Below are 26,071 nucleotides of genomic sequence, written 5' to 3' on the forward strand. Positions count from 1 at the left end.
TGCTATTGCATTTGCGAAAATACCGATAGCTGGTATTGTGTGGGTTTTTACGTTATTATGGTGAAATGTGTTTCCCCTTCACTGAAATCTTCAAGCATATAAAAAACATAAATAAATTTTCAGAATTTTCTCTTCATTACTTTTTTTTTTTAAGCTTCATAAACTTGTTACTCCGTGCGAATCATGTTAGTTGCAATCTCACTTGCACTATCTTGTTAGTTGCAATTTGTGTATGCCATTAAAAAAATGCTTATGCATGCTGTCGTGAAATTTATAAAGAAAAGAGAAGATTATCTTGGAAACAAACACCTCTTGAAGCATTTCTGAAGAAGACGACTCCTTGTGTAACAAACAAACAAACAACGAGTGCCGAGCCAGCAACGAGTGATCAACAAGTGTGCATTTAGTCGATCATGATGAAGAATAAACATTATTTAACATTTGTAAGTCATAAATAATTTCTTTATTATAATTAATTTCCTTTTACAGGATGTTTTTATTTTTTTGTATAAATCAATCATTGTTTAAAGATAAACTAATTAGCTAACTAATTTCATTATTGAGAATGTAACCCCTGTTTTTAACATTGCCTGTGGGAAATAAAATTCCTTTTTATGAGTTTTCGCTTTATGAGTGCACTAGGAATGAATTAACTCGTAAAGTCAAAAGCTACCTGTATTAGAAATTATATAAGCAGCCTTTAGTTATGCATAATAAATTATGAATTACTAAGAAATATATTTTTGTGTAATAATATATATATATATATATATATATTATAGGTTGATAAATTCAATAAAGTGGTATTTTGATACATACATGATTAAATATTGGTCAATTAATTCAATTGGTATTTTACTATAGGTATTAGTGTGTATACGGATCAGGTAATCAAGCTAGCATATATGGGCTATCTTAAGTCTGTTTGGCCTATAAACGTTAAGTTAAACATTAAAATTACTATGAAGCAATCAATACAAGATGATAATGAAAATGTCATTACTAACTGATAATGAAAATATCAATACTAAGTGATTATGAAAATATCAATACTAAATGATAATGTGCAACAATTTTTGAAAATATCAATACTAAATGATAACGTGCTGCAATTTTTGAAAAAGCATTCCATCACATGGCTATCAATCCACTACTTCATCGGGGGCTTTGAGCGGTCGATAGTCCATTTGAAGGAATGTCCCATACCTACCCGTTTCTGTTGTCCCCATACCAGTTTTGCCTTTCATTATTTCGCTAATATATATAAGCGATATTTTTAGTTTAAGTAGGCTTTTTATTTAGCTTTAGATACGTGTAATGATTTTAGGTTTAATTTAAGAATCTTTTTATAGTTTTTGGTTTGAATTTAAATTTTAAATTTTGGAATCAACCGTAGCAGCAAACTGGGATAGGTGACACAAAGCCCAACGGGTATGTATCTGAATAAATGAGAAGGTTCTTACTTACTGCAACTTGTCCTGTGGTGGTCGTCGGTCAAAAAGGGGTAAGTTCCCACCTTCTTTTTGTTTTATATGTAGTAAAGTTATTACTGCGCAGTCGCGCTAATTGTATATAGTGGTGTGATGTTGAATTAGCTTTAGGGCCCGATATCCTATGTCAATGTGTGTGTGGGGGGGGGGGGGGTTGATGTCAGGAGAAACCTTCCGAAAAGAAACGATGCTAGAAGTGATGTTTAATATACATGAAATATGTTTATGAAAATGGAAGAAAATTACTATTACAAATGTTATGCCATTCCTTGGACTGGGCCGGTATAACTTTTCTAAGACATAGTGACCTGTATATGTCCAAAGGAATGGCTATTTACATATTTACAGCCGCCTCCTAAGTGAATATTTATCCCGTGTCACTATGTGTGATATTGTCATGTTGTTTTGTGGGAGTAAGCTTCCGGTGGTATTTTTCATTACTAAGTTTGCCAGTTTTAAAATTTCAACATTTTTGATTTAGAAAAGCTATACCGGCCCAGTCCAAGGAATGGCATAACATTTGTAATGGTAATTTTCTTCCATTTTCATAAACATTTTTCATGTATATTAAACATCACTTCTACCATCGTTTCTTTTCGGAAGGTTTCTCCCCCCCCACCCCAAAGTGTCAGGTTTGTAGTGACCGCAAGCAACCCGCTAGTTATATTTAAAACTAGCCCGGTATGGATAGCCTTTCATAAAATAGCTGGAGAAATTGGCCAAAGTTAGTGAAAATTAATGAAAATTGACATTCTTCCTCATGGTCATACCTCTGCTACTCCTCAGGGGCTTTGAACAGACATATAGCCATACTGGAGGAATGTATTATACATACCCATTTCTGTAATCTCTATACCAGTTTTGCTAGGTTAATTACTTGGTGGATAATTTGTAATTATAAAGAGAATCTTATTGAATATATGGATAAAACATTCTTTAAAATTTCATTAATTTTGTTGCTTTTATATTTATCTTATATTTTGTATGTAAGGCTAGTTTTAAATATAACTTTACCAGGGCTAGTTTTAAATATAACTAGCGAGTTGGTTGGGGTCACCACAAACTTGACACTCCCAAGTAGTACCACAATTTAAAAATAATAATGTATAAATAAGTTAAACATATATATATATATATATATATATATTTTTTTTTTTTTTTTTTTATGAAAACCCCAAATATGAAAGGAATTAGAACCTATAATACTTATTACCATGCATGACTTGAATGTAGAGTTGACACTAGACTAGACTTGTTTATACTTGTTGACACTAGACTAGAATTTCTGTAGATTGTAATTTTCATTAAATATGTGTGAAGGGAGGTTAGCATTAGTAGCAGCATATGCTGTGAGAGAGCAAGCTAATACAGCATCAGCCAAAATAAAAAAAGGAAACCTTCCCATTTCACCTATCCATTTATTCCAAATGTTTGTCTAGTTCCGCCTTGAATTTGTTTAAGCTGTAAGCTATCACTATGACAGATGGAAGTTTATTCCATCAATCAACCATCTGCAAGTTTCCGCACCTATTTTACAACTGTCTTTCGTCAATTTTAATTTATGTCCCCTCAGGCAATTAATCTGGGCAAGAGAAAGAATCCCATCGGCATTGAGCATGCTCAAGCCCTTATACACTTCAGTCAGATTCCCAACAGGTGCCTAGTCTCCAGACATTGCAGTTTGCAGAGCTTAAGCCTTTCTTCGTAAGAGCAACCCTTTGTTTCATTCACCAATCCCATTGCCCTTTTTTGTACTCGTTCCAGCAGCTCTGCATCCTTCCTAAAATGAGGCATCCAGACCTGTATTCAATACAGGTGACCCCCGCTTAACGCTGATCATGCGTTCCGGAAAAACAGAGCGCTAAGTGAATCCACGCTAAGCGAGCCCCGAATTCCCATAAGGTAACATATGTATTTGTGAGTTGCGGTCGGTGCCATAGGATATTTTCTAATCAACAATAAGCGGTAGTGAAAAGATACACAAATGTCGGTCAAAATATTTAATATTCAAATATTTGTACTTATAAAATATTCTACATTACATATGTATATAATTATATGGTAACTACTTATGTATCAAAATTAAACTTAAAATTCCAATTAAAATCATGAATTTAATTGATCTAAATTGATTTAATTTAATTATGAAAAATGTGTTGATTTTGGGTTGAACTTTGGCCCTCTTCCAAATAAACTAAAAGGGGTATTAATTTTAAATCTCTCGCAGCGTTACCACCAACAATAAAGTCAATCGATCCTTCGCCGCTTTGAAACCTGGCATGTTTTTACTTCTTTCAATATGAAACTTCTTGTAGGCAATCGTTTCCACAAAAGTCCTGCTTCATCTATGTTAAAAACTTGTTGAGAAGTATAACACATAATACCCCTCTTCAATAATTTTAACAAGTTCTTTTTGAAACTTTCGGCTCCTTGATCTGCACTTGCGGCTTCTCCCTGGATTTTAAATCTATTCAACCAGCCCTTACTAGTTTTAAATGGTTCCACTTTTTTTTTTTAGGTGTTTTCTTCAGATCATCATATAAGCTAATCTCTCTCTCTCTCTCTCTCTCTCTCTCTCTCTCTCTCTCTCTCTCTCTCTCTCTCTCTCTCTCTCTCTCTTTTATTATTTATAATATTTAACTTAACTGAATTCTGCATTGGATATTATCTTCAATAAAATTAGTTCAAGTCTTTCCATTTCAATCCTAATAGCCGGCCTAGCCCTTGTTGCTTGCAGTGGAACAGCTATCTTTCCCACTGCTAAAATTAATTCTTTATTTTTTTTTATAATTGTTCTTACAGTTAAACTTGCAAGTCCTAAATTATGGCACACATCCGCTTGTCTTTGACTGGAATCGATTCTCTTCAAAACGTCTAATTTAATTTTCAAATTCAGTAGTATTTTTCTTACATTTATAGTCTTCGTACTGCGCCCAGACGTTGTTGCTTTTTTATGCTTATTGGCCATTATTAACTCTTCGAAAATGTAACTGCGTTGGTTGCATTAATTACGATACAATGTTCAAGTAAACTGTCCGTTATGCACGATGTCTAATACTGTACTGAGTGATGACTAGACCTCGGATAAATGCATATAACGCAAATATTACATGCAATATACTTGATCATTTTTTAAAATGTTGATCTCGGAACTATGTAACAAGTCACTGTACTGCAATTAAATTAGCGCGCGAGAGAATTTCACTGAGCGCGGGAATATTTCTCAAGTTTGTGTGGGGAAACGTTTTAACCATATTTTTTATATTCATTTTCAAGCTATCGACTCCATCAAATGAAACGATTTCGTTAAATATGCCAAAAAATGCAATCTGTAAAAGAGCGTTATAGTTATCTGTGACAGCGTTATAGTCAGATAGTGGTTATAATATAAGAACAGCGAATCAGCGTAAAGCGAACCGCGTTATAACGGGGGCCTGCTGTACTTGTGTGAACTGAGCATTGCCATTATTTATACAATGGGATAATCACCTCCTTATCTCTGCTAGAAAAATTCCTGTATATCATTGACAAGACACCATGAGACACTCTTGCAGACTGTCTGCACTCCTCAGAACACTTCATACCTGACTGCACAATTACCCCCAGGTATTTTTCATTCTCCACTTCCCTGAGTGTAGTATCACACAGTTGATATGTCACTCTGGGGTTGCTGCTCCCCATATGCAGTACTTTACATTTGTCAATGTTAAAATTCAGTTGTCACCTCTCAGCCCATCTCCTCAATTTTTATTGTTCCTGTTGCAGTAGCATACTGTTATTAGTGTCATCAACAATCTTCCCAACCTTCGTATTGTCTGCAAACTTGAACCTTAAACCAAATATACCTTCATCAATATCATTAATAAATACAGAAAACAACAATGGGCTGATCACTGAATCATGGGAGATTCCACTAAAACATTAGTCCACAAAGAGCGGTGTCCATTGATTACAACTCTCTGTCTTCTCCCGCTCAACCATCCCTTTATCCATAGCAGCAATTTGTCCTTAATGCTATACTGTTCCAATTTGTACAGTCCATGTGCAACAGTATCAAAAGCTTTCCTAAAATCCAAGTATAGTCAGTCCTTGTATAGCACGATAGTTGTGTTCCTAGAAATCCTTGTGCAATATAAATGCATGATTTATATTGCACAACAGGCCCTATGGGGAAAATAGGATTAGGTTCTGACCACCCAAGATTGAATACACATTTGTAACCAAAACATTACCAAACACAAATAATCGTAATAAAATATTGCTAATGCTTTTGCTTCTATCATAAGCAAACTTGTTTTTTTGTTTGATTTTCTATCCAAACAGATGACAGCCGTTCCATCTCTTCCAATTCTTTGTGTCTTGATCTAATGGATTTTGAGTACTTCGAGTTGTTCCTGCTACGAAAGTTGTTTTTATTTTCTCTGCATTCTTTCTAATTCTCGGCATTGCCTCATTTAGGCCAGTATGTGCAATATCACATAGTCTTTCATTTCGCTCAAAACATTTCACAATTTCATATTTTTTCTCTATCGATAGAGGTGGACTGGCCATAAGCCTTACCGAGAAAATCCTGTTGGGTCGGAGGCCGGTGTAATTTTGGCCATAAATGCTGGTATGAGGCCACTACAAATTTTCCCGGGTAAGAATTTTGACTCAGTCCACCTCTGTTTATCGATATTGCTTTTGTTTTTCTCTCTGAATCTGTAGTGTCTTCACCAGGACGCTTCCTTTTCACATCTTTTAAGTATTTTACTTATTTTTAGGGAATAAAGCACAATTACAAAATGTGGAGGCACGCTTGATACACAAACAAAGCTGCGTGCGTGTAACAGCTGAATAAACAACACTGTAAAGGCAGAGACACACTAACACCTCACTAGCTCACAATTCACTAAAGCACATTTCTGGGGATTACTACCATAAAACAATAAAAACAATTTCCAGTTGCGTTCCTGTTAGTGGAATCTATTATAAACCGGTAGTAAACTCGATCTAATTGCATTTGCGATAATACCAATAACTGGAATTGTGTGGGTTTTTACGTTATTATGGCGAAAAGCATTTCCCTTTCACTGATATAAAAAACATAAATATATTTTCCGTGTTCGACTGTCATTTCTTGTAAACACAAAGGCGAGTTGTGCATAAGCAAATTTGGTTCGTGTTATATACGATATTGTTCCCCTATTTATAAATCGTGTATGATCAAATTTGTGTAGTGTAAACACATGTTATACGAGGACTGACTGTATATGAAATCAAAATTATTTTTTGCATTCAGTTCCTTTGTGACTGCATCATAGTATCCAGTAGAATTGGTCAGATAAGACTTTCCCTTAACAAACCCATGCTTTGTTTGAACTATAACTGCACTCTTGTCTAGGTGGTCCTGCATTACTTCTTTGACCAGTGCCTCCATTAATTTCTCCGGAACAGAAGTTAAACTAACAGGTCTGTATTTAATTCTGTCACCCTTTGATCCCTTTGTGAATTGGGGACACATTTCCATGTCTACAGTCCATGGGGACCTCCCCTGAATCCAAAGAAGCTCTCATAAATATGGCTAAGGGCTTGCTTATCTCCTTTGCCGCATCCACCCCACATGCTTTTCTGATGTTTAACTTCAACAATTTCTCCCCCACTTTGCTCTGAGTTATTAAAAAATCATTTACCTCCATGCCCGAGTTTTATAAACTTCTGATATTACCCTCCCCGAATATCTCCTCGTATGTGAATGTAGATGCGAAATACTCATTCAGTTTTTCAGATACCTAAGCAGGATCATCAACCGTCGAACCATCGATATCAAGTGGACCAATCTGATTCATCCCCTTCTTTCTAGAATTTACATAAGTAAAGAAGTCTTTTCTGTTTTTCTTTGCATCTTTTGCTAAGGATTTTTTGTAATTTGCCTGTCTGTCTTTACCTCCTTTGTGATTTGATTACAGACCAACTTATATCTACCATTGGCTCCTGTGCCATTTGACAGTTTATATGCATTCCATTTCTTTTTTCTTCTTTGCCATGAATCTCATTAGTTCATCTGACATCCATTTAGGCCTAAACCTTGACCAATGTTTCTTAGTTGGAACAAAAACCTAGTAGCTTCCATGATTACTGTCTCGAATACTTCCCATTTAGAATTTGTTGTTGATAACATCATCAGTTGGTTCCACTGTATATAATTTAAAAACTGAGACCACTGTAGTCACCTTTTCGAAAGCAAAAATCCTTCTCTTTACCCATGATGGTAGTTATCTCTGAGTAAATCCCAGATCAGCACACTGTAACACTGCCACCTAGTGGTTCCTTTAGCTGCAGATTCTTAATGCCTGAAGAATTGCTATTGATAAGCAAATCAAGAATATTACTTCCTCTGTTTGCCTCCTGAAGATGCTGCTGTAGAAAATAATCATCCAATAAATCCACAAATTCCTTCCTTGTGTGCTACTGACCAACCGGCAAGTTGCAGTCAATATCTGGGAATGTAAAATTTCTGAATAACATTCTGATTTACTGGCCTATTCTGTTTCTCTGTACAGTTGTTCATTGTACTCATCATAGTGATTAGGCCTATAGTGCCCTGCTACCTTCATTTTTGCTTTCCGAGTGCTTATATCACATGGGTGGACAGTGCAATGTTGAGTTGCACGTCCACCCATGTCAACTGGATACACTTCCTTAGATTTTGTTTCCTAACTTTGAGCATAATTCCTCCCTCCTTCCTACCCTGTTTATCCTTTTCTACGATATAAATATCATTAGTAATTATGTTTAAAAATTTTTAAATTTGGGAAATATAAAAATCTGCATGAGCGATATTTTCAGCTATTAACTTATAAACAAACCTTTATGAGTTTAAGTTACGAATACTGCTTATAAATAAAATGTTTTATTTTATTATTTTATTGCAGAACTTCATCGTATGCAATATTCTGTACTAATGTGACGTGATCTAACATTATGCATAGAAGCATGTGCCACCTGACTATTGTAGCATTTCTGTTAGACCGGGGTTCGAGCCCGTCACCACCAAATACGGAGGATGTGGAAAGGTCAGGGAATGACCACCGCATATCCTGGAGCAATATGGCCTTAGTTACTAATGCTCCTAAAAACCAAATAACAAACAAACAAGTAACATTTCTGTTGTAACATTTCTATACATTTGGCCACATCTGCAAGGATGGCCAAACCTTGCATTCACATCTATGCAGTATGGACACAAAGGGTGTGATTGCTACAATGTCACTGTAAGCAGAGAAAACAGTGGCATAGTATGTGCAACCTAAAGCATCCTAAATTATCCTTTGTAGTTCAATTTTGTGACAAATTTTCAAAGAGGGCACCACAGTTCCCTCCTTCCTCACCCATTGAGAGCCATTGTTAAAGGCTACCTAAGCTAAGACCATTTGGCCTAGGAAACAATCAAAAATGAAATACTGACTTCTTAGCAGATGTTTCCCCTAAAGAATCTTATTCCCTATTGGAAATTGATTGGCTTCTACCAACCAAGGGGGGGGACAGTAGAAATGGGCTCAGACTTTTAAAATATATTAATTCTCAGTTCAAACTTTCAAACAATAGTGCTAAGCATAGTTAGCCCTAGTGGCAGTTATGTGTTCTGAAGCTGGTTAAACTGTCACAACCTAAATTATTATGTATCTGCTATATCTTTGCCAGTTCTTGAATTAAAATATGAAAACAGCATAGCTGAGAAAATTACCATTTAATTAATTTTACGAAATATATTAGAGCAGCACAATTCATGTTTTTATAATACAATGCAGTTATTAGCACAGCACAATTCATATTTTTATAATACAACACAAACTCTTTTATAAAGCACTCTGCACTAATTTGAACTCCAAATGTTATTTTTTTTTTTATTTTTTTTTTGATTTGGTAGTTGTTGGCGCATCGGCTTCTGTGGCCATATTGCACCTCCCAAGGTTTTTGCAGTACTTTGATCCAAGCCCGAGGCGGGAATCAAACCCGCGACCTTTGGGTTGCCGGGCAGGTACTTTACCCACTCAGCTAGCCCGGTCGGCTCCAAATGTTATGATTCCTTTTAGGAGTTGATAGTGCACTTCATCATAAAACTTATTTTTCCCAATGTCCTGATAGTGTAAGCTTTAAAATGAGTGGTCACACATGTCTGTAACTGCTGCTTCCATTGGCTCACAATTTTGATAAGTGGAAAATGGCTTACAGAAATATATATATAGATATACAAAGTAAATAAAATAATTGAAAACCATTCATAATTGGTAAGAGAACAGATTCTACATATAAATTTGTCTTTTTTTTCCTCCAATGTTTAATCCTACACTTGTATAATTAGTAATAATATTGTTTTTTTTTTTTTTAATTTTTTTTTCTCCTATCTCATCCTTGTTTATTACATTGTATTAGCCTTCACTGTAAACCCCCTGACTTGTAACCGTGATGGGTATTGTTTACGGCATGTGCCTTTTGTATGCAATAAAGAGTTTTGCATACAAAACTCTTCTTCTACATATACTAAATTAGGTTAACTGTCTTGAGTGGCAACTTTCAAAAGGTCAAATGATCTTTCACCTTTTAATGGTTCTTCTAGAATTAATTTACTGCTATTTAAATGCCATTAATCTATTGAAACACTGTAATCTATTGAAAGATTGATAGACTACCGGTTTTTTTTTTTTTTTGGTAGGAATAATTTAAAATCACTACTTGAATTTTGGGATCTTCCATTCATCCCATATATCCACTTGCTGATTAAAAAAAAATATATATATATATATATATATTTTTTTTTTTTTTTGAAAAACACCCTGCGAAATTAAATGTTCCAATGTATCCATCTGATATATCAGCAACTGGTTCTTATACTTCTGTGGAAACTGTCAGAAGATATTTATTTCCTCATGTTCATTAACAGCATGCTTTGTATCCAAAGTATTGAGCTCGATACTATTTCTTTGATCTGGCTTCACTTGGCAGGGACATTTCTGATACATTTGCTTCTGGTATCTAGAACTTCCATTGTAAGAGTTCTATTCCAGAACAGATTATAAGGTATTTAAATCTATTAGCTGCATTCATTTTGCTAAAAGTTGTGCAAGTTTGATCTGGAGGTGTCTAAAAGTAATGGTTGGTTTTTTTTTTTTTTTTTTTAGGTATGTCATCCAGATCAGAAACTCAACATTTTGATATCATTTTTGCAAAGGAGGCATAATGAGAAACACATGATATTTTTTTGTACCTGCGCATCAGTAGATTATTTTTCTGCTCTTCTTAAAATGTAAGTATGTTTTAATATATTAGTATTAGTGGCACATCATGCAAGAAAGCAAACTTATACAGCACCAGCAAAAAAAAAAATAAATAAATAAATAAGAAAAAATAAACAAACAAACCCTCAACACTTCTTATATCACCTGTCTACCTGCTCTAAAAGTTTTAGTTCTTCCTTGAATTTATTTAAACTCTCCTCTTCTGCAAGACCAGATAGAAGTTTGTTCCAACAACCGTTCTTCCTCAGTATGAATTTATACCTCCTCATGTGCATAGAGTCTGAGCAAGAGGAAGGATTTTATCAGCAGTGAGCCCACTCAATCCATTTAGGGCCTTAAACACCTCAATCAGATCTTGTAACCAGTGTCTAGCCTTTGGATGTTTCAACTATTCTTCGATGGTGAGAGAAGACCCCCTTTGCTCCCTTCAGTAATCTTGTTCTCTACACTCACTCGAACAGATTCGCATCCTTCCACAAATAAGGTCCCGAAACCTGTATGCAGTATTCAAGCTGCGTCAAGATGAAGATTAACCATTGCTCAATACCACACTATAATTCATCTTTTCCCTAGAGCCAAAATTCCTGTATATCATTGAAAAAACCTCATGGGCTGTCTTGTCATTCTGTCTGCACTGCTCAGAGGACTTCATATCTGATTGTACAATTACCGCCATATTTTTTTCTCACTCTCATAGTATCCAGTCAGATTGGTTAAAGAAGGCTGCCCTTTAACAAATCTGTGCAGTGGCTGCAGTATAACTACATTTCTGTGTGTACAGTTCTGGACTACTTCTTTAGCCAGTGACTTCATTATTTTCCCTGGAACAAAAGTCAAACTAACAGGTCTGTTATTACTCATTCCACCCTTTGATTCCTGTTTGGGGATCAAATTTGGACAATTCTCCAGAATAAATAAGTTTAAGGCTCAGCTGGACAGGTATTTTGAACGAACAGAGGGGTGAAGTGGAAGTGGGTTTTTTTTTTTTTTTTTTTTTTTGGCTGATGCTGCATAAGCTTGCTTTCTTGCATCAAATGCCTCTACTAATGCTAAATGGATTCTTTCATAATTATGGTTAAAGGTTTGCTAACCACTTTTGCTTGCCTCCCTTAATATAACTGGATAGATCCCACCTACAGCAGGTGCCTTTTTTGTGTTTAACTTCAACAATTTCTCTTTCACTTTCCTCTCCGTGATAACGGAGAGGAAAGTGAAAGCAACCTGAGGTGTCAGCAACCTTGAGCAGGTTGCTGACACCTGAATGAGTATTCTGAATCTACATAATTACATGAGGAATTTTTTTTTAGGGATGCCTAATGTAAGTAAACTTCTAGTAGGAAGTTAAATGGTTTTGTGATAATGGAGAGGAAAGTGAAAGAGAAACTGTTGAAGTTAAACACAAAAAAGATTTAGCTTCTTTTTAAAAAAAAAAGATTCATTAACAGTTAAATCATTTATATCTAGTGGGCCATATAATTCGTCCTCTTTCTTCTAGTGTTTGTATAAATAAAGAAATCTTTCTTGTTTGTCTTTGCATTCTTTCTTGTAACTTCTTGTAATCTGCCTTAGCTTGCCCAACCTCATTTGTGACTTGATTGTAGATTACTTTTTATCTACTGTAGGCCTATGTATCACCTGATAATTTATGTGCAACCAATACATTTTTATTCTCTGCCATGAGTATCATGTCAGATACCTCAGTTTTCTCCAGTATCTGATATGTCTCATGTCAGATACTGAAGCAATGCAGCATTAAGGGCAGGTTACTGCTATGGATAAAGGGATAGTTAAGTGGTTATCAGTGGGCACCACTCTTTGTGGATTAATGTTATTGGAGGAGTACCTCAGGATTAAGTGCTTGGCCTATTGTTGTTTTCAATATTTGCTAATAATATTGATGAAGGTATTAGCATTAGTAGAGGCATATGATGTAAGAAAGCAAGCTTATGCAGCATCAGCCAAAAAAAACCCCTCCCATTTCACCCCTCCATTTGTTCCAAATTGCCTGTCCAGCTCAGCCTTAAATTTATTTAGGCTATCAACTTCCACCAATCAACCACCTGCTGGCTAAAGGCAAATTTCTGCACATCTATTCTACAACTTTCGTTCCTCAATTTGAATCTATGCCCCCTCAGGTTCTTAATCTGAGCAGGAGGAAGAATCCCATTAGCATTCAGCTTGCTCAACGCATTCAAGGCCTTATACACCTCAATCAGATCACCTTAAATTTGCAGAATAAATTTGCCTTTCTTGTAAGAGTATCCCTTTGTTCCCCTCACCAATCTTGTTGCCCTTCTTTGTACTTGTTCTAGCAACTCTACATCCTTTCTGATATCATCATCAGGCTTGATGTCTAAAGTTTGCAGATGATACAAAGTTTGGCAGGGTGGTTAATGATGGTATGCTACTGCAACAAGATCTAGAAAGATTAGGTCAATGGGCTTAGAAAGAGCAGTTTAAGTTTAACATTGAAAAATGCATGGTACTTCATATGGGTAGCAGTAACCACAGAGAAATGTACCACCTGTGTGGTACTACACTCAGGGTAGTGTAGAATGAAAAAGACCTGGGTGTAATTGTGCAGTCAGATATGAAGTTTTCTGAGCAGTGCAGATAGGCTGCCAGAGCAGGTCATGGGATTTTGTCAATGATATACAGAAACTTTGCTAGCAGGAATAAGGTGGTGATTATCCCCTTGTACAAGGTCATGGTTAGACTGCATCTCGAGTCATGTTTACAGGCCTTGAGGCCTCACTTTAGGAAGATTTCAGATCTGCTGGAATGGGTGAAGAGAAGGGCAACCAGATTGGTGAAGGGAACAAAAGGATGCTCTTACCTAGAAAGGCTTCAGTTCTACAAATTGCAGCATCTGGAGACGAGGCATCTGCAGGGAGATCTGATTGAGGTGTTTAAGGCCTTGGATGGATTGAGTAAGCTAAATGTTAATGACATTCTTCTTCTTGTGAGGCTACACAAATGAAGGGGCATAAATTCAATTGGGGAAGGATGGTTACAGAATAGATGTGTGGAAGTGTGCTTTTAGTCAGTGGGTGGTTGATTGTTGGAGTAGACTTCCATCTGTTGTGGAAGTGGATGGTTTGAATAAATTCAAGAAATAAATAAATTCATGGGTGAAGCATGTGGGCTTTTTTTTTTTTTTTTTGCTGATGTTATACAAGCTTGCTTTCTTGAATCATTGCCTCTGCTACTACTATTATCTGACATCCATTTAGGGCTAAGTCTCAAACATTCTCTTAATTGATATAAAAAAGCCTGAGAGCATCTACAGTTACTTCCCTGAATGTTCTCATTTAGAATTTGCTGTTGGTAACACCATCAGTTGTTTTCACTGTATAGAATTTCAAAACTGTCTGAGACCACAGTTGTCATCTTAAAGAAAGCAAAAGCTCTTCCCTTTCCTTGACATTAGTTACATTTTTAAGTAAATCCCACATCAGTACATTGTTATCACTGCCAAAAGTGGTTCTTTTACCTTCAGGGTCTTAATGCATGAAAGGTTGCTACTGATAATCAGGTCATTTTCCTATTGCCTCTCTGACATGCTGGTGTTGAAAACATTCATACGCTAAATCAACGAAAGTCCTGCTATCTGCTACCAGTTGGCTGGTCACACACATACACAAGTATGTGTGTGACCAGCCAACAGGATTCAGTCAATATGTGCAAAGTTAGTCCTCCATTATAAGACAATTCGATTTACTGGACCACTCTATTTGACCATACAAATTGTTTGTTATACTCATCACAATCATGAAGCCGATAACATAGACCGTTTCTCATTGCCTTACATTTTATTTGTTTATTCCCACTCTCCTGTGCTGGCTATGCACATTGTATTTCCCATATTCAAAATCTTTATCTCATGTCTGAGTGACACCACATCTCTAATATCCCTACAATGTACATATGTGATAACTTAATCAGTACTTCAAATTCATCAAATTTATTTACTATACCCCTAGCATTGGTGTACTGCATGTTTACATGCATTCGTGTTCCATAAAGAATCCCATCAGGCCTTGAAATCTGCTACGAGTTCCAAATAGAAGTACAGTAAGTGCCGGTTATAGTGATCACTGGTAATTAGGATCAGCCGCTTTAGAGAATCAAATTTCAAAGAACCGATTCAAATCAATAAAATGTATTACACTTTCATCGTTTATTAGAATCACAGCTTCATTATAAGAATCAATTTTGAATGCCTCTGTGATATTTTTCTAAAGGACATTTCTAGAGGTCACATTACTTGACCACATTGCAACCAAGGTGCCTGGGTCGGTTAAGCCTTGGGCTGTCATGCAATCCCTGTTTGTACAATCTGTTATATTCAGGTAGTTACTGCAGCTTTAACAGAAGAAGAAATTGCCCAGTCTGTTACTGATAATTTTGCCAAGGAGGACGAAAATGAAGGTGAACTTGAATGAATTCCAGTTACAAAACAGCAAACTCACGAAGCTATAGCCATCCTGAGGAGAGCATTGGAAGAAACTAATGCAAGTGATTGTGATTATAGACTGTTATACAATGTTGAAAAATCTGTAAATAGACTTTGTAGTGATAATTTAAAGCAATCTAAAATAAGTGACTATTTAAAATTATAATCATATTACAAAGTGTTGTTTAATTGATATGTATATTAATTAAGCTTTGTACTTAAGTATAAATTTATTTTTATTTTGCTAACTTGTGGATAATATTCTTCCGATTTTCACGCATCATTTAATTGGTAATAAACTTTTGGTAATAAAGTGTAAATTTGTGCTTTATATCTTTATTTTTATAGCCTGTGGATAATATTCATCATTTTTCACTTTTTAGAATCGCCGTTTATTAGAATCAAAATTCGGTTTGCAAAAATGAACACTTTTTTTTTAGTGCATGAATCACCTCTGTCTCTGGTTGTTATTCTTTTCATCCATGTACTCCCAGGTTTTCGGACTTATCTAACTTTGCCTTAATGACATTAGATAATAAACTTCTAATATCTTCTTGTATCCCCTTCTATGTCTAATTATTATTATCTAATGTCATTCTTTCCTGTTAACAAGCACAGACCATTCCTAAAAAAAAGTCTGCCCAATGAGTTTTTTATGGTCTCTCCAGTCTCAGTTGATTGTCAAAGCTCTCATATACTCCTTCCTGTTGTGTTAGCTGGGCAATTTTACAGACACTTTAAAATTTAATCATTACTCATTACTTTTTTTCAACTTTGCCCTCTACTTGTCAAGTAATATCTCAGATTTTCTACTTTAATATTACAAGTGTGAATGTTTTTTTTTTTTTTTTAATGAAAATCCCTGAACACAAGAGGTATTTGAACCTATAGTACTTAGTGCCATGCATGGGTTGAAGGTTGAGAATATAAAGGTATTTGTTGACATTAGACTTGAACTTCTGCAGATTGTAAATTTTCAATATGTATGAAGGAAGAATGTTCCAGAAAACAGAAGTCGAATGAATAAACGAGGAAGAGGAAAAGTTGTTGTGTGATTTTGAAGTTGGACGGTAAAAGGATGTTGACTGGTTGTGGCACTTTAAGGTGAGGAGATTGAACGGTTCAGGGAAACTACTAGTTTGCAGGACAACTCATATAGATAATATAGATATGCATTTATCTAATGGTATTGGTCAAAGTAATGCTTGCATACACTGCAACAGATCATATTAGCAAGATAGAAGAATATTTCTTGACTGAATGTCTAAGAGTATGAAAGAGGTTGTTTATGCACTTCCATCATGGGCACTTCCATCCATAATTTCTACTACCCAGGTAGTATGAATGCATTGTTTATTCATATTTCATATTGTGAACACCTTCACAATGAGTTGCTTGGGTATTGCACTACTTTGAATAAGTAACACTTCTCTGGTAGAAGACTACTGTTACTTATTCTCAGATGGGCACCACCACCACCACCCAGATGGCACCGTTTTGAAGTTAGTTGGCTTCATCATCGGTGGGTGAGCAGGTACCCTGTTGCAATAGTGACAACCCAGTTATGAAGTATAACCCCACAATATGAGAGATGCTTTATGGTGTGCATGGTTTAATTGAAAAATATTTCTTGACTCAATGTCTACTACTACCCAGTTAGTATGAATTATTTGAAGTAGTGCAATACGTAGGCAACTTTTTTGTGAAGGTGTTCACAATATGAGATATGAATAAACGTTTTATTCATACTACCTGGGTAGTATGATGGAAGCGCCATACCCAAGCATAAACAACCTCTTTCATACTGTTATACATTCAGTCAAGAAATATTTTTTGATTAAACCACGCATACTATCAAACATCTCTCATATTGTGGAGTTATACTTCATAACTGGGTTGTCATTATTGCAACGGGATACCTGCTCACCCACTGATGATGAGGCCAACTAGTTTCGAAACGGTGCCATCTGGGTGGTGGTGGTGCCCATCTGAGAATAAGTAACAGTAGTCTTCTCTACCAGATGAGTGTTACTTATTCAAAGTAGTGCAATACTTAGGCAACTCATTGTGAAGGTGTTCACAATATGAGATATGAATAAATGATGCATTCATAATACTGGTAGTAGAAATGATGGGAGTGGCATGCCCATGCATAAACAACCTCTTTCATATTAGCAAGATGTTCTTAGGGCAAAAACGCTTCAAATGAGGGGTAATCTAATGCCAAGGAAGTAAGCTTAAATAACTTCAAGGGGAGTGTCAGGGTAGTTAACTATACAAGAACACCAAGTCTTAATTGTTATACAGTAATGTCAGAAGTTTTGCCAACAAAATGAGTGAATTCGAACTGCTGGTTGGGACAATTAACGTTGACGTAATAGGGCTTGCAGAAACGTGGTGTCACCTGGAAATAGGAGATGATGAGTTTCAGTATGGTATGTACAATGTATTTAGGAAGGATAGGGTAGAGGTGGGGTCATACTTCTTATCAAAAGCAGCCTGAGTGCAATGAAAGCTTGTATTTTGATGCTTTGCATGCCAGTATAGAATCTATATGGTGTCAGATAGTTTGAAGCAGAGGTATATTGAAAGCAGGAGTAATCTACGGGTCAAGTTGATTGTGAAGATTATGATGAGAGCCTCTACATGCAAATGGAATGGGTAAGTAAGCATCTTATTATGGTTGATTTTAATTTGCCTCTGATTGATTGGAGAAAATGGGAGGAAACTCGACATGGGGGACCAAAATTTTTAAATCAACTAGACGATTGTTATTTGTATTAACATGTCAGGCAAAGTGCTAGGGAAAAGAATATTCTAGAACTGATCACCCATGAACTAGTGACATAATAGGGCTGACAGTACAGGAACAAGTAGCAGGAAGTGTCACGGATTTCTATAGTAGATGATGAAGAGAGAGGTAGCAGTAGTTAAAGGCAAAGGAAAGGGTTATAATTTCAGGAAAGGAAATTATGATGGCTTAAGGTGCTACATTGCCTCTATTAACTGGGTAGATATCTCACAGATATCTATCTACCCAGAGAGCAAATGCAGTTGAATTATGGTACAACGTTAAAACATTAATCACATGTGGGGAAAACAAAACGACGACTTAGGGATCGTCTGGGGGAACATTTAAATGCCATAAGAACTGCTGATTACAGTAAGTCTGCCGTGGCCGAACATTTTTGGGAGAAGCAGCATCAAATCTCCCCAGAGGATGCTATTATTTTGGATCGTGCACACGGATACTGGGAGCGTAAATGGCTCGAGGGTTTATGGATTGGTTCATCCAGTAAGAATACCATGAATAGAGATAGAGGCATGCGTATTCATCCTATTTTTGAAACAATTGTATTAAGTTCGGATGAACGATTTTATTTGCCATGTACCCGAGACATTTCCGCTTCCGGTTCTGACCATGTGCCGATTGAACCACGGAGAAATACCACATGTGGAAGTACCGTGAACCTGCTATTTAAGGAGATGTTGCAGAAAGTCATATTACTGTTGAAGAAGAGAGCTGATGCTCTCGAAAGCTCCAGGTTTTTAGCACTTTTAATTTTATATTTTAGCTTATTTTATGGTAAATGATCTTTTATTACAGTTTTTAGTATTCCGCAATATACAATTATTAGTTTATTGTAAATAATTTGTTTTTATACTATTTGTAAAAATTTTAGTTACAGTAAATTTTGTTCAATGGTCGGTGTATGAGTTTATTTCCTAGATATGAGTTTTCCCGACCTCAGAGGCCTCTTTCAGGATATTAATCACAGAAGCCTTTAATGTATGTACCATTAAAAAAATTACTCCATGAGGAGGATTCCAAGTTGGATGAATAATGGAGTTGCCAGATTACTTGAACAGAAAAAGCTTGGAAAAGTTACAGAATGATAACAAGTACCGAAGCCTATAACAGCTAATTGATCTGTAATAGTGTCACAAAAATGTTAGGCTGGGTAAGGCAGATTATGAGAAATCACTGGCAAAGAGCAGGGATAAGAAATTCTCCACATATATGTATGAGAGTAATTCAAGTTACACTTAACCATTTGTAGCCCAAGAAACATTTATTGATGTATGTAACATTATGCAATAGAAAGCACATACCTTGCACTACTTTTCCACATAGTCACCGAGTTGGTATAAACGCTTCTCGGAGTGTGTGACTAAACGTTCGATTCCCTGATGATAGAAATCCGCTCCTTGGTCATTCAGCCACTGTGTAACTGCTGCTTGCACCTGCTCATCGTTTGCAAATTGTCCCCTTAGATGTTCTTTCAGCTTGCTAAAGATGTGATAGTCACAAGGCGAAAGATCGGGACTGTATGGCGGATGTTGCCATACCTACCATCCAAAACTTTGGAGCAAGTTGTGTGTGCATTGTGGGGGACCACTTTGTGTGGCATCAATTCTGTGCGACCACTTTCAAACTGCTGGCACCTCCGTAGCCAGGTGGGCAGGGCAGGAGCAGCAATGCATAGCACATGCTTCTTGATTAGACCGGGGTTCGAGCCTGTGACCACCAAATACGGAGGATGTGGAAAGGTCAGGGAATGACCACCGCATATCCCCGGAGCAATATGGCCTTAGTTGCTAATGCTCCTAAAAACCAAATAACAACAACAACTTTCAAACTGCTGGCACCATTTCACTATGGCTGGACATGACATTGAATTTTCCCCATACACTGCCGTTATTTCATGATGAATTTCAGAACAATTCAAATGTTTCACCCACAAAAATCATACTGTTCCGCATACCTCAAACTTGGAGTAACATTTCAGCTGACATGCCATTATGAACGCTTCCTCCTACACAACTGTTACCGCTACGTCAACGAAACAGAGTATGTCTGCCAGGAGCAAAAGTTGATGACTTTGTAGGGCAGATATCATCTTTTAAGGGCACAAAAGGTGATATTGTTGTACACATTGGCACTAATGACCTTAAGAGTAAGAGATCTGCAGATTTACTTAACAAGTAGAGGTCAATGCTGGAAAAAAGTCACTAGATAGGGTTAAATTTGAAAGTATATGCAATTCTGACCAGACACGATAGGAGGGAGTATATGATGAGAGTCTTGTCAATCAATTCGGTCCTGGAGAAATTGTGCAAGGCTCACTTGGTAAAATTTTTTTAAGCGTGTTCTCTGCTTGGCAACAGAAGAGACTGCTTTTACAGGGATGGGATACACTTAAATAGAAATGGTGCAAGAATATTTGCTGATGCCATCAAGGCAGTGTTAGGTAGGTCGGAAAACTGCTCGATTGGGGCGTTACACACACTAAAAGATTAACGGTAGCCGCAGACAGAGGCAAGTGATTATTGCACTGCTTCTATTGTAATGAGCAGCAGCCTAGAGAGCAAGTTGCTGGGTACTTCAAGAGCTGCTGGGAGTCATGGAACAAGTAAATACATGGGCTGTGTTAGGGTTATTAAGAGTATGAACAAGTGTAAGTATACTTGCATGTAGATTAATGCTAGAAGTATAGTAAATAAAATTGATGAATTGAAGTACTGATCAAGACATAAAAGGCAGATATTGTTGTGATATCAGAGACATGGTGTCACACAGATATAAGGACTGCAGTATTAGAATTTGGCGAGTACAATGTGTACAGAAAGGACAGACAGGGTAGGAAGGGAGGAGAGGTTATGCTGTTAGTTAAGAAACACGTAAAATCTAAGGAAGTGTATCCAGGTAACACGGGTGGACAGTGCAATGTTGAGTCTGTTTGGTGTGACATAAACACTGGGAAAGGGAAGGTGAGAGTAGGAGTATGTTATAGGTCTAATGACTCTGATGAGTGCAATGATCAGTTGAGCAGAGAAATAGAATGGGCCAGTAAATCAGAATGTCTTGTAATGGGGGATTTAACTTTTCAAATATTGACTGGAACTTGTGGGTTGGTCACTCGCACACTAGCAAGACTTTTGTGGATTTATTGGAGGATTGTTTTCTACAGCTACTTGTTTGAGGGGCAACCAGAGGGGGGTAATACTTTTGATCTGATTATCAACAGTGATGACTTGTGCATTAGAAATTTGCAGATAAGGAACCACTAGTAGTAGTTGCCGACTGGGCTAGCCGAGTGGGTAAAGTACCTGCCCGGCAACCCAAAGGTCGCGGGTTTGATTCCCGCCTCGGGCTTGGATCAAAGTACTGCAAAAACCTTGGGAGGTGCAATATGGCCACAGAAGCCGATGCGCCAACAACTACCAAATCAAAAAAAAAAAAAAAAAAAAGAACCACTAGTAACAGTGATCACAATCTACTGATGTGGGATTTACTTTTTTTATTATTATTATTATTATTATTAGCCTTATGGTGCAAGGAAGCCTGAGGCTTGTGCTGCACCAGCCAAAAGAAAAAAAAATTCCCGTCTTACCCTGAGAGAGAGAGAGAGAGAGAGAGTTAGAAGTAGAAGGGAATCAGCAAGAAAGAGAAGAATGATGACATCCAGCTCAGGACCCAACTCAGGTTACTTAAAGATGTAACTGCCATCAAGGGCAAAGGAAAAGGTTTTTGTTTTCGTAAAGTGGTCTCAGGTAGTTTTTAAATTCTATACAGTAGGATCAAGTGATGATAGTAAAAACAGTGAATTCTAAATGGGATTAATCTTGGAGTAGCCTCCAAGATTAAGTCCCATTTAGGGTGATCAAAATAGATGGTTCGACTGTTGATGATCCTGCTCAAGTTGCTGATAAACTGAATGAGTATTTTGCATCCACATTCACACATGAGGAGTTATTCAAGGAGGGGAGTGCCAGAAGCTTATCAAACTCTAACAGGGAGATAAGTGATTTTGTAATAACTGAGAGCAGAGCGGAGTAGAAATTGTGAAATTGTTAATGTTAAAGGTAAAAAAGGCACCTGGGGCAGATAGAATCTATCCAGTTATAATGAAGGAAGCAGCAAGGGAAGTAAGCAAACCCTTTGCCATAATTATGAGAGCATCCTTAGAGTCAGGGGTTGTCCCCATGGACTGGCAATGTTCAAATGTATCGCCAATTCACAAAGGAGGTTCAAAGGGTGACACAAATAATTATAAACCTGTTAGTTTAACTTCTGTTCTGTTCTGGGGAAAATAATGGAGTCACTGGGTAAGGAGGTGATACAGGATCACCTAGACAAGACAGCAGTAATAGTTCAGACACAGCATGGGTTTGTAAAGGGGAAGTCTTGTCTGACCAATTTGATTGGATACTACAAAGTGGTCACAAAGGAACTGGATGCAAAAAATAGTTTGGATATCATACACTTGGATTTTAGGAAAGCTTTTGATACTGTTGCACATAGAAGACTGCTGTACAAATTGGATCGGTATGGCATTAAGGGCAAGTTATTGCAATGGATAAAGGGATGGTTGAGTGGGAGACTGCAGAGAGTGGTAATAAATGGACACTGCTTTACATGCACTAATGTTATTAGTGGAGTCCCCCAGGGTGGAGTGCTGGGTCCATCATTGTTTTGTGTATTTATCAATGATATCAATGAAGGTATGTCAGGCTTAATGTCCCAGTTTTAAGATGATACAAAGGTTGGCAGGGTTGTTAATGACTAAATACAGTATGCTACTGCAACAGGATCTAGAAAAGTTAGGCAGATGTGCTGAGAAGTGGCAACTGAAGTTTAACATTGACAATGCAAAGTACTCCATATGGGCAGCAGCATCCCAAGAGAAATGTACCAATCGTGTGGTACTACAATTGTTTTTTTCATTCTCCACCACCCGGAGAGGTGGAGAATGAAAAAAACCTAGGGGTAATTGTGCAGTCAGATATGACGTTCTCTGAGTAGTGCAGACGGGGTGCCATGAAGTTTTGTGAATGATATAAAGGAATTTTGCTATCAGAGAAAGAGGTGATTTTCCATGTATGCAGGGTGATTCACTACCAGTGCGACAAACCTGCAGGAGGTGTAGGGGGGCACAAAGACGAATCGGAATCACATAGCATTGCAGGGTCCGAAATGCCTTCGTCATGCGGTAGAGGACGTTGAACAGGAGGTCGCGTGAACAGCGATCCTGCTGGAAGTCAGCATTTGCGAACCGTTTCTGTTTTTTTTTTTTTTTTATGAAAACCCCCAAACACAAGAGGTATTAGAACCTATAGTACTTAGTACCGTGCTTGGGTTGGAGGTTGAGAAGACGAAAGAAGATATTTGTTGACATTGGACTTGAACTTCTGTAGATTGTAATTTTCAAGAAATACGTATGAAGGAAGGTTGTTCCAGAAAACGGCAGTTGAATGAATAAATGAGGAAGATGAAAAGTTGGTTCTGTGGGTTTGAAGTTGGACAGTAAATGGATGTTGGCTGGTGGCGGCACGTGTTCGGACTGTTTTGGAAGAGAGAGCGGGAATTATAGAAGCCAATTCAGAAGAACAGTGCCCATGGAAGAATCTGTAGAAGAGTCATGCAGCAGAAACAGTGCATCTATGAGAAAGCGAGTGGAGAGACTCTGTTAGAGATGAATCATTAATTAACCTAACTGCCCTCTTCTGAATGGAATCAAGAAGCCTGAGAGAGGTTTTGGGGGCACCACCCCAGATGTGGGAACAATATTCCATGGCAGGGCGGATTTGCGATTTATACAGAGTGAGCAGCTGTTTGGAAGAAAAGTAACGCCGAGAGTGAAAGAGAAAACCAAGTTTTTTAGATGCAGAAGAAGCAATATTTGTAATGTGCTTGTGTCAAGAGAGATTAGAAGTCAGGGTAATCTCGAAAAGAGATATATCATTTTGCCTAGAAATTGGAGTGTCACTAAAGATAAGCATAGGAGAAGAAGAATCCTTTTTTCGAGATATAAGACAAGACTGAGTTTTAGAAGGGTTGAAATCAACTAAGTTGTCTTTGCCCCAGTGGAGAATTACCTGAAGATCGGCATTTAAGGAATTGGCAGCAGATTTTCGAGAACTTGAAGCTGATTGAGCAGGACAAGGTTTCTCAAAATGGAAAGTTGAATGCAGTGTGCTATCATCGCCAAAACTGTGGATAGGATTTCCAGTCAATGGAAGAAGGTCATTGATATACAAGAGGAAAAGAGTGGGGGAAAGAACTGAACCTTGGGGAACACCGGCATTAGTGGAGACGTTAGAAGACAGAGAGCCATCTACCATCACCCTCAGTGAGCGATCAGAGAGAAAACTGGATAACCTAATTGGGCACGCCTGTGCGGGGAAACGTTCCTGGTACAAGCGCAGAGCGGCGCACCGTTACAGTCCGAAGCTCCATATGCGAGGTGCATGTCAGCCAGTTCAACGTTTGAATACTTGTCCATCCTCCTGCCTCAGGAACCGGTTCGCAAATGCTGACTTCCAGCGGGATCGCTGTTCACTCGACCTCCTTTTCAACGTTCTCTACCTCATGAAGAAGGCATTTCGGATCCTGCAATGCTAGGGGATTCCGATTCGTCTTTGTGCCCCCTACACCTCCTGCAAGTTTGTCGCACTGGTAGTGAATCACCCTGTATAAGGCCACAGGCCACACCTTGAGTACTTTATACAGGTCTGGAGGCCTCATTTTAGGAAGGATGTAGAGTTGCTAGAATGAGTACAGAGAAGGGCAACAAGATTGGCGAGAGGAACAGAGGAGTGCACTTGCGAAGAAAGGCTTAAGTGTGCAAGTTGCAGCATCTGGAGAATAGACACCTGCGAGGTGATTTTATCGAGATGTATATGGTCTTGAATGGTTTGAGCAGGGCTCAGTGCTGACGGGTTACTTCCGCTTGCTCATATTAAGAACCTGAGGGGGCATAGATTCCAATTGAGGAAAGACAGTTGTAGAATAGATGTGCAGAAGTTTGCCTTTAGCCCACGGGTAGTTGCTTGCTGACTCAATGCTAACTCACCTACCAGGGGGTGCACGATATGAACCCCATTTTGCACAGGCGGCACATTTGTTGCACAATTATACCAAGAGATGGCGGCAGGTGTAAATTAATTTTTGAATGCCCCTCGCATATGCAAAGAAGAGATGGACAAATCAGATCGGATCTATATGTAATGGATGTGGGATAATATTAGATACCTTAGGTGAACTCATTGATATTTACAGAAGAAAAATCTTTTATTTCAATGAGAAATTTTTGGAGTAAAGCTGAAAAATATGTAATTAATTTTACTGAAATTTCACATGATTATTTAATGAAAAAACTGTAGAGCCTACAAGCGAGTAAGGCTCCTGGGATTATAATGCGAGTTCGATTAACTCGTTTTTCAGTTACTGTTATTTGAAAAAAAATAATACCACTTTTTACTTTTACACAATGCAAATTTCCAGTTAACGGGTGTTAATTTTATGTGATAGTTGAAAAAGATTTGAATTGTGTGCTTAGCTTAATGCTCTGTGGATGGATGATAAACAAGCGTTTGCCCGCTGCACGTCTGAGTGTGTTACCATCAACTATTAGAAGCAGACGTGTTGCTTATTTTTCTCCTGCTAATAAAGTCGCTTGCAGCTTGCATTTAAAAATTTTTAAATGCAATCTAATTTTAAATGCAAAAAAAAAAAAAAAATATATTTAACAGATATTTATTTAAAGTATACCCAGTAAAATAAAATAAAATAAAATATTTCCAGAAGCTTTCGGAACTCGTGTCCCTTTCTCAACTGACAGAATTTTTTTTTTTTTTTTTTTTTTTTTTTGATTCTGTCAGTTGAGAAAGGGACACGAGTTCCGAAAGCTTCTGGAAATATTTTATTTTATTTTATTTTACTGGGTATACTTTAAATAAATATCTGTTAAACTATGGACCCCAGTACTCCAGGCCCATTTGTCACTAAAAAAAATATATATTTTTAAATGAGCCAGATGAAAATGTTAACTCAAAGGAGATAA

General features: G+C 37.2%; 1 protein-coding gene across 4 annotated transcripts in view; it reads left to right on the forward strand.

Annotated features, from left to right (window-relative positions):
• LOC150081741 (ATP-dependent RNA helicase DDX55) overlaps positions 1-26,071 on the forward strand; it is a 596,429-nt gene that overhangs the window by 220,203 nt on the left and 350,155 nt on the right. For all 4 annotated transcript variants that reach the window (XR_016547250.1, XR_016547251.1, XM_090378843.1 and 1 more), the window contains one exon: positions 10,652-10,776. Coding sequence is in view for 2 of the 4 variants with exons in the window: in XM_090378843.1 (XP_090234969.1) it covers positions 10,652-10,776 (125 nt within the window). In the remaining 2 variants the exon portion in view is untranslated. The remainder of the gene's footprint in view (positions 1-10,651; positions 10,777-26,071) is intronic.

Source organism: Mastigoproctus giganteus, chromosome 8 (genome assembly GCF_048544385.1).
Source record: "Mastigoproctus giganteus isolate SK-2022 chromosome 8, ASM4854438v1, whole genome shotgun sequence".
Classification (NCBI taxonomy): domain Eukaryota; kingdom Metazoa; phylum Arthropoda; class Arachnida; order Uropygi; family Thelyphonidae; genus Mastigoproctus; species Mastigoproctus giganteus.